The following is a 10,109-nucleotide window of genomic DNA, read 5'->3' as shown; positions in this document are numbered from 1 at the left end:
GACCACTCCTCAATGGGGGTTTTCATGTTCCATATCATTCTAGGAAGATCACATAGTTACCACATTCCAATACGACCACTCTCTAATGGAGAGGCTCCTACGCCCTACACCACTGACTAGGAGGCCACGAGCCTCCTACTCTCTAATATGATATTAGATCAGTGCAGGGCTTCTGAGCCTCACACTATTGTAGGGAACGACCTTCAGGAGGTTTCCCTCTACCCCTTAAAACTTTTCCTAGTATGAGCATCGACTTGGGTTCATCTCCTCTACCCCTTAGAAATTTTCAAGTATGGGTGTCACAATAAGTTTTCCCTCGACCTCTTAGAATATTTTTTAAGTCCAGGCTCACCCTCCATAGATTTCCCCTGACCTTTTAGAAAAATTATCTAAGTATGAAGTCTTTTATATCTCACATCATTTTCCTAGAAATGTTTTTAAGTATGGGTACCTCCATGATTCCCCTACACACTTAGAATTTTTCTTCAAACATGGTGCACGCCCTTTCACACAGGTTCTCTATTAAATAACCCCAGAGTTTCCACCCCTCTTCTCATATGAAGAAAATTTGACAAACTCGTCATGGTAACCGAGTATTTTTACAAGTCTTTATGTATCAATATCATAAAAACTTGGGGAATAAACCTAAGTCTCATTAGCCCAAATCCTCCCTAAAGATTAAAAAAAAAACCCTATGGGCTCGAGTTACCATGTTTGAGCTCAATTACTACCAAGGTGCATGAGCTCGGGCATGGTAGCTTGAACCCATGTCAGACGTCCTGTCACACCTAACTGGTGCTGGACATACACCTCAGCACCCCTATGTGCTTGAGCTACCACACTCAAGTCCAACATGTTTAGGATCAGGTAGTGCAACTAGACTCATTTTTCACCTCTAATGGGTTTCAACATTTTTTCCAAGCCCAACACTCCTTTGAGAATTTTCTCAGGACCCTAAACGGGTCCCATAATATTTAATATTAATTCAATATGTATTATTTTGAGTAAAATACAATTTAAAATATAACAAAGATGATATTACACTTTAATCTCTCTTCTCCATAAACAGACAAAACTTATGGGCAACAAATATATCATGAGTCCTTCAAACACTAGATTCACAATCTATTCATTCTTTATATTTTTAGCACATATATTTTCAGTCTCTTTTTCTAAAATATTTTTACGCTTTCTCTCTAAAAATAATACTTAAACATCTAAGAATCCACACATCTATAAAAAAAAATACATTTTGTAAGTATCAATTACCAACCACACTGGCCTCCGCATTCTTGACTAGAAAAAATAAATCACATTACTAAAACTAAAATATTAGCTTATTATTCATTACTCAACAAATAAATCTTTTTATTACACTAATTGAATATTTTAAAACATCATCAATATGCAGCCATAAGCGGCTTGGCTAATTAGCATTTGCCACTGAACGCTGCTATCTAGAACAGTCGCAGCAAACATGCATTCACAAGCACAGGCACGAATTTAAAAGCAACACAACTGCATAGCCAGAATAAGACAAGGTCGACATATTAAGCAGTACAACAGAAATCAGCTGTATTGTTCTGAAGTTGCATTCTTAACATAAAAGTGGTGAGAACGGAAACCCATTCCCTGCCAAGATATAACCACATTTACATTTCCCTGCTCATTTCCAAGCACGATTCAGCCGGGAAGTAAAGGAACACCTCTAACCATATTTCAACCTCCAAACCAAAACTAAATCTGCGCATAGTACCTACTTATTACATTTCATATTTGTCAAGTTTGAGAAGGGAATCAAAAGGGTTAGGACTTCTAAGCAGAAAGCTCATAAGTGAGGGATTAAGTTAGAGTCTGATAGTAAGCTCCGCTCTAAGATGCAAGACACCATTTATGAAATAAAGACTGTCCTCAGCCATGAAGGACGTCCATGGTATGGCAAATAAGTTTCGGTACCCAACTGCCTTGCCACCAGTGAACGTGTAATTTCCCTTGTATTTGCTAACGAACTCCTCTGTTGGCTTTGATCTAGCTGCAAATTCATAGTCAACAGCAAAACTAACTGACCCCTTCTCCTGCATCCCCAGAAATAGCCCGAAGCAATGGAAAGAGCTTTGCTGGTCCATGTTGCAATGTGCTGACAAAAAAAACCCTTGTCCACCCAGGTGGAATGCCTGGGAATATACCCGTCCAGAAGGGAACAAATTTGCACATTCCTCCCGCTTCAAATCCAGGTACACCACACACTGCTGCCTGGGTAATTCAAACTCTACCACTTTAACAGGCCGATACTTGTATGCACGCTCCACAAAACGACGATTCGAGGTGGCCGATTCCTCTGCTGCCAGGGTTCGCTGCCGATGTGGCGGCTCGCCCTTAAAAAAGAGAGCCTCAAGAACAAGCTTGGATGCAGCATCGTGCTCAAAGTCAGTACAGGTTAAAACCTTCTTAAGCTTCCGGCAAGTCATGTAAGGGAAGCGAATGTAGCGTGCTAAGCGTGCGCCAAGGACTTCACGCCGTTCCTCCAATTTTGGATACTGAGCCCTTGCCCACTTCAATACAAAGTCATATACAGCATCTTCTGAAGCCACCTGCAGGTCATCACTAGATAATATTGCCTCAATTCCAGCCAAGGGCAGGGCCATTACCTCTTCTTGGAACCTGGTCAAGAGTACAGCAGTTAAAGCATAAGCCTCCCAGAAAATACTCATATAAATCTCCATTCAAGAATTAGAAGAAAAATTTAGTTGATGATAGTTTTTGGTTTCTCCAATCTGATGCAATTGGCATCTTTAGCTCTTTGTATATTAAGCCACCCACCCTTCATGTTCTTAAAAAGGGATGCTACATGCATACACACACGTGATATCTGTTAAAACTTCTGGTGAATGGTAAGGGCATCATATAATCTTGCAACCAGTTACAGCTAAATGAGGAGAATTTCAAGTAAGAATAAAATTCAAGTAGAAAAAGAGCTTACTTGGTCATGTCCTTGTAACGGGCTGCAAGGTATTGCTTTGCTGCGTCAGTCAATGGCTGGACAGCTTCAGCCATCAAGACACTTGATGGGAGCTCCAGATAAAGCAAAGCAGACTCTGGCGTCATGGATAGGTTACGCAACTGTCGGCTGCAATACCTCATGCATGAAGCAACCTCAAACTTGTCGGCAGCCATTAGCACGTCAAGCAATTGGGGAGCCTGAGAAGCGGTTAAGGTATTGCTGTACATAAAATTCATTAACTCCATAAGGGCAGCTTCCTCTGTTCCAGGAGAGAAAAAAAGGCAGAAAATTGTGAGAAAACTCATTTCATTATGATGACATTTTATGACAATCTCTACAGTGACCCAGACCAATTACTGAAAACAGAGTGCGTGTTACATAAAAATGTAGTACTTAAAAGAGGCACTTGAATCCTGCATTTGACATTCTTGTTTGAGCTTCAAATGGCGCAGAATAAAGGGTGTGTAATAATCAAGTACAAAGGAGAGAAAATGGTAACCCATGAAAATATTTTCAACAATGGGCTGATGAAAAGAAAAAAATAAAATGGAAGAATGAAGATGGTGCTTTCTATAACAAAGACAGGAAGGTTCTGATGTTTTCCATACCAGAGGCATTGATGCGTAGTGTCACGTGCCGCTGTTCTGACTCCCTCATTCCATTAGAGAAGAGCTATCCAAAGCAAGAGCATTGATTAATAGAAACACCCCAGTAATTCCAGCAAGCAAAGAAATTTTAAAAAGAAGGGGGACCTTTACCTTATAGAAAAATGGACTTTTGGCAGCTAAAATAGGAGAGCTGATGTGTAATGTTTTTACTCTCACAACTGTAGAACAATCCATGCTCCAGGATGACTCATTACCATCTCCAGCTTCATCATCTGCAGAGTTACAAGCAAATTTATGGTGCGCACAATGATAAGGGAAAAACAGAGCAGGTATGCATATACAATAACCAGCAGACTTTTCAAAGTGCACGAATTTCTCTCTGCCATATGAAACAAGTAGTTTGTGCAAAGGAATTTACAACAGCCAAGATTCTAAATTTACCCAAAGGAATCGGACCATCTCAAAAGATTTCTCAAAGCCACAAGGTGTTGTTTGTCCTTTATATTGCAATTATATAGAATTCTATAACCTCTTCTACATCCCCAGTCTTCACTTTCCTTACTTCCATTGATTAAAATAAACGTGTCAATGGCTTCTTCCCAGGCTCTTAATCAAGTTAGTTCTAACTTAAAGATACATCAGTGTCAAGGAAACCTAACACTTCCCAAGCAACCACGCACATGTAGACAGAGGTATAACATTCAGAAGATTACATGCAAACAACTAGATTAAAACTTTGAAAACTCAATCTACCTGAAGGTGACACTTCAACCATTGCCTCTCCTTCCTCATCTTGATTGTCACCCACCACACAATCATCCATGTCAGGTTGGTTACTACCTAAAATCTGCTCCTCCGCACCTACAGATAGATCACCTGCACAAACATTGCAAGCATTAACAGCATCAGTAACCTTATGTTGGCTAAATCCAGACCAAACAGAACAAAAACATAATATAAAGCAAGAAAGAACGCACCAATTCACAATTCAGCCATTAAAAATAACACAACCTTAAGGCATGGAAACAAATAACAGTTAAAAGCTCTTTCTTCAGTTTCCCAGGACAAAGGTATTGATACAGCGGCTCAGCCAGGCCAAATCTCTTCTCAATTTTGCAGCACAGAGGTTCAATTAGTCGCAGCCAAACAGAGGTTTATATATATATATATATAAAGAAATACCTTTCCCAGCAAACCTTAAAGGAACGCGTTCAATTTTGAAAACTGGGAATCCAATAATATTTATATACTCGAAACCAAATAATGATAGCTTTGTTTTCATTTTGATTTGAATTCTATTTCCTGGATTTCACAGAAACCAAAACAAAAAATAAACATCGCCAAACAACCACGAAAAAGCAATCATTTTTCTCTCTTTTACCTCAATTCTCTTCGCAGCCAAACAGATTTTCCACATTTTTTTTAAAAAAAAAAAGAAGAGAAGAAATGAGTAAAAAGAGAAACGAACCGTTATTATTATCCTTCTTGATATCTTCTCTCCTCCTCTTACGATGCCTAGCCCAATCAATAATACTCGTGCACCCTTCACCATCGGCTCTACTCTCAGCCGAGCCGCCCATGATCTCGATCCGGAGAAGCCGGTCAGAGAAATTACTATCATTAAAAGCAAACCCGAAATCTCCATCGGAAGCAGAACCTCCACGCGTAGAATCGGACTCCATCTCCGTTCTTGGGTCAAATAGATCCGAATTCGACCCTCTCATCATTCTATTAAAACCCTGGATAAAGAAACCTGCCGCGATAACCACCGAAATGTTTCTCGGTTTTGGGGGGTAGTTGAAGAAATTTTCTTAATTGGAGAGAGAGAGAGAGAGAGAGAGAGTGGTTGATATTTTTGTTTGTGGTTTGCAAATATTGGATTTGTTTATATCAAGTTTTTTTTTTTTTTTTTGTGGCCGGTTGGTTGCAAATCAAGAGAGAGAGGAATGGATACGGTCAAGTCAGGTGTGGACCGTGTGGTGTACTGAACTTTGAATAGCTTTTTTGGGTTAATTTTACCTTTTGAATTGATCAACGATAAAAAAACAAAAAAAACGCTGAGAAGAAAAGAGGTGGCCACAGGGAAATTCCGAAGTATTTTGTAAATACACATTACCAAACAAATAAAATAATTATAAATAATTAAATTTACTCAGATCGTAAATCACATTTAATAGCTCCTTCGTGATCATGAAATTAGATAATTAATAATAAATCCATTATAAAAATTAGAATCATGAAGTTTCTAATTTGTTTTTAAGTCAGTTTAGCAGAGAATTACAAATATGGCATGACACATTAATTGTCCTCCACTAGCAGTTGTCTTTAGATTACTTGCTAATGATCATTTATTTAATATTAGGCGTAGTAACATTTTCAATTTAGAAAGTTTTTAATTTTTTCTATCCGACAGCGTCTCTGCTTCTATTAATGCTATTTAAGTTTGTGAACTCTTAATTTTTGTTTTAATCAAGAGTTTATGTTAAGTTTTGTCTATTTTCTGATGATATAATCATCAGATTTACACGTGGCATTATTAAAAACCATTGTATTTTTATAAGACTGAAAAAAATATATAAAAATTTATATATATATATATATATATTAAGATTATTCAAATTAAAAAATAAAAATAAAAATAGCATACCTTAAAAGAACATATTTTAAATTTATGAAATTTCTTTAAAAAAACCCACTATTATTTTTTAAGAAAACATTATCCCATGTAAGGAAGTCAATTGGTGAAAACATTAACTACTAACTAATGAGTTTGAAAAACACTCAATTAATAAATTATTTAAAGTCGAGACACTTAAATAATAATAAAAAATACAAACACTAAATTTTTTTAAACTGAAACCAATGTATTTTGATATAATTTTCGTTCAAAGATCAAATTGATGGATGTTTTTATAAATAAAAACAGAAAAATGTAGAAAAGTTTTCTGTTAAAAATCCAAATTGAATTTGTTAAGTCGTCTTGCCAGGCAGGGTTTGGCGACCTCGTCGTAGCTGTTGGCTAAATATGAAGAAGAGCAAATACAAAAGATGACATCCAAAGCGATGCTGGGAAGATAAGTATCAACAATCAAATCTTTCTATAACGTCCCTTAAAATAAACAAATGAAAAACAAAATTAATCAAATCCATTAAAAACGAAGATGGGGGCCATCATGGGGCCTGGTTGTTTTCAAGGTATAATGCACCGAACACGTTCAAATATTCAGGAAAAAAAAGAAGCAGGAATTAGTCATTGAATTTTTTTTTATACAAGAAAAATAAAAAGATACGTAGATTATTCAACATTTTTCAATAAAAAAATATTATATTTGCCACGGGGGCGACGTCGTCTGACGACGACAGAGGCTTTTTGTCATGCCTCCTGATGAGGGGGTGTTGTGTGTTGGGAAGAGTTTTTGGATTTAATCATAAAATTATAATTAATGTTTAGGAGTCACTACCTAGTATTATGGTCACTAGGAATTTATGGTCTGCGAGAGTCTGAGTAAGGGACTGGTTGTGCAAGGGGAAGACGCATCACCCCAGTGCACCCTACTTAAGGTAAGCTACATTGTTGTTTAATTGTTTTTCTAGGTCGAGTTTCTATTTCGTTGGTCTTTTCTAAGGTTCAAGGCAGATCTCCCTTCATGAGGGAATCTCTCCCTTATCGGGTTAAATCCTAACCGTTCTAAAGTCTGAATATTAACATCGCATTTATTTACACCTTGTATCTTTAATACCTGAGGGTGTACTTTATCGTGTAATTTTACACCCCATAAATATTAAAGTCTACATTTAGACCCTCTAAAAAAAAAGGTTGGAAAATGATTTTTGACATGTTGGCCAAATCCTAAAGGATAATCATAAACTGGTTACGATATCCATTTTGATTTTTTTAAACATGAAAAAGATGCTTGGAAAAATTTTAAGATTTGGCCGTATGCAACAAAATATTTTTTTCTTTTTGAAAATGATTTGAAATTTTTATTTTTTTTGAAATATTTTGGAGAAAACCTGGTATTTTAATACCGGATTTGTATTTTACAGTGTAAATGTACAATCCGATATTATACAAAATTGGTAGAAAAATATTTGAGAAAATCACAATTTTTTCAAAAGATTTTTAAATTTTTTTTTGAAAATTTTCATTTTTTTATAGTGTATATATATATATATATATATATATATATATATATATATATAGTAAATATACATGGGCTGGGCCGATCCAGCTGACTAGGCCGACCCAGCTAACTGGGCCAAGCTCAGCCCAGAAAAAGGATGGGCTGATCTCGGCCTAAAAATAGTTGGACCGATCTCGGCCCACTATAATCTTTCTTCTTCTTTTTTGAAGTGGGCCGGACCCAGCCCATAAAATTGGGATGGGCCAACACTGGTCCAACCCAAATCCAATGCTAATTATTTGCAGAAACGTGAACAGTTACTATTCACATTCTGCATGCAACCAAACAGTTGCAAAAGCTGCAGATGGGCGGAGTGAAGCGGGAGGCAACCTGGCGGAGGAGAAGGAGCCGCTGTCGCTGGCCTGGCGTGAAGTTGGCGGTGGTCTGGTCGTGGAAGACAAGAGGCTGATGGCGGCGTTGCTGGAGAGTTTTGGCCGGCAGAGTCGCTGTGGGAGAAAGAAGAAACCAGTTTGCAGAGGAGAGAGAAAGGTTCACGGTGGCTCTCGGTGGCCGATTGGTGGCTTACTGTGGTGGAGCTGGTGGTGGAGAAGCTGGTGATGAGGGTGGTGGTGGCTGAAGCGGCGGAGAGAGAGAGAGAGGGGGGGAAACTGCAGAAACGAGGGCAATGGGAGCTGGTTTTTTTCAAACTTTGGACCCGAATTTCTCTTCCCTCGAGCCATCAACTCAGCCTCTATTTATAAGCGGTGGAATTGGGTAATCTCGTCTGCACCGGGGTAAAATTTCAACCCTTAATTCTGTTGGGAAGGATCCCAATCGTTGGCTCAAAGTAGCCTCCCTGAGTTGTCAAATTTGCAGGAAAAGGCTGCCTGAGTTGACCTCTTCACGTCGTCGCCGGTGTCGCCGTGCTGTCATTCATCCTGCAACGTTCACATGGGGTTGTAGAGGAACTGCAGGGGGTCCGTTTCGTGCAAGTTATGTTCGATTTGATGGAGAAATCAAGCAATAAATGCACCTGCAAAGTAGGCTCCCACGCTGTTTCTTTCAGATAAAACGGGGAAGACAATAAACAGTGACCAGACGACGCGTCGTCTGGTCCTCTTTCTTTCTTTTCTTTTTTTTAAACTCAAAACGGCACCCTTTTTGGTTGAATCAGGGATTTAAACTGATGTTCAATTATGTCCTCCAGCTCTCAATTTCTTTCAATTGAACCCCTAATTGACCCTAAACTTTGGATTTAATGCAATTAAGTCCCTGATGAACTTTAATTGGAACCCCGAAGTTACGCGTCTTTTACAATATGGTCCTTGGTCTCGGATTTTGTCAATTTAACCCCTAATTAACCATTAAACTTTCAATTTCTTCAATTTCACCCCCGGTTTTTGTCAATTGAACCCGCATAATTTGCCGTCTGTTGCAGATTGGTCCCTGGTCTCGGATTTCTTCAATTTAACTCCTAATTGACCCCAAAACTTCAATTGTCTTGCAATTTGGCCCCTAATTTCAATCAATTAACTTGGTAAAAATTAAATTTTGTCTCTTAAAATTCCAATCTTCTCAATTAAGCTCAAATTAAGCTCCCAAACTTAATTTTTCACCAATTAAGCCCCAAATAAAATTAATTTGACCCATATAAAGTATAATTAAGTCCTTGCACTTAATTAAATCCTTCAATTGGACCCAAATTAATTCTTAAACATAATTAAAATTTAATTTGGCTCATGATTAAATCAAATTGGCCTATTAAAAATTTAATTATGTCATTGGACTTAATTTTTATGCAAATTCGTCAAATAATCATTTAATTTGATCTTGAATTTGCATTTTTTCTCCATTCTTGGACATAACGGAGTAAAATTAGGCCTTGAATTTCCTCCAAAAATTGCAGCTTGATTTCCAGACCTGTTTTCTCCACGTTGCCAACCTTTATTTTATTTTTGTAATTTTTATTTTGAAAAAAAATAAATTTTGGGGAATAATCCAGAATTGGATTATGACAATATTCATATCACATCATTTAATTATTAAAAAAATTAGATGAATCGAGTTATTAGCACGTGAAATTAAAAAATTAAGGAATTAATAAAGGGAGCAAAATATTTTAATGAAATAATACAGTTTGATGATATCATAATTCAGAAATACGATATTTATTAAAATCAATGCATGCCGTCGTGGGCTTGATGATGGTTTGTATGATTCAATTAATCTCTTAATTAGCTCTTTGAATATTAATCAATGCGTTTTAGCTCGGATGAGCATTGCATTGGTGCACTCGCTGTGGGTTTTGTCATTACTCAAGTCTGTAATGATTATATTGTTGGGTGAATTGAATTAAACTTTCACCTCACAGTTTTT

At 37.3% G+C, this 10,109-nt stretch overlaps 1 protein-coding gene across 2 annotated transcripts; it reads right to left on the bottom strand.

The window, feature by feature from the left end:
• Positions 1-1,550: 1,550 nt before the first annotated feature.
• On the bottom strand, positions 1,551-5,474 carry LOC7494130 (BTB/POZ domain-containing protein POB1). Of its 2 annotated transcripts, none has more exons than XM_024585778.2 (6): positions 5,078-5,474; positions 4,363-4,485; positions 3,760-3,881; positions 3,610-3,673; positions 2,981-3,260; positions 1,551-2,661 (listed from the first exon to the last, which is right to left on the bottom strand). In XM_024585778.2, the coding sequence occupies exons 1-6, from the start codon at positions 5,334-5,336 to the stop codon at positions 1,848-1,850; spliced, it is 1,662 nt and encodes a 553-aa protein (XP_024441546.1). In that variant the 5' UTR covers positions 5,337-5,474; the 3' UTR covers positions 1,551-1,847. The 2 variants fall into 2 exon arrangements, with proteins under 2 accessions (XP_024441546.1, XP_024441547.1); XM_024585779.2 differs by lacking the exon at positions 5,078-5,474 and adding an exon at positions 4,587-4,746.
• Between the last annotated feature and the right edge of the window lie 4,635 nt (positions 5,475-10,109).

Source organism: Populus trichocarpa, chromosome 14, assembly GCF_000002775.5.
Source record: "Populus trichocarpa isolate Nisqually-1 chromosome 14, P.trichocarpa_v4.1, whole genome shotgun sequence".
NCBI lineage: Eukaryota > Viridiplantae > Streptophyta > Magnoliopsida > Malpighiales > Salicaceae > Populus > Populus trichocarpa.
This window is presented reverse-complemented; position numbering and strand designations above follow the sequence as displayed.

Excerpts from the sequence above, each read along its gene's own strand:
- LOC7494130 (XM_024585778.2), bottom strand. The coding sequence starts at position 5,336 with ATGATGAGAGGGTCGAATTCGGATCTATTTGACCCAAGAACGGAGATG. Across the intron at positions 3,882-4,362 it reads GGTTGAAGTGTCACCTTCAG|ATGATGAAGCTGGAGATGGT; the intron begins GTAGATTGAGTT and ends GTAACTCTGCAG. Across the intron at positions 3,261-3,609 it reads ACTACGCATCAATGCCTCTG|AGGAAGCTGCCCTTATGGAG; the intron begins GTATGGAAAACA and ends CTCCTGGAACAG.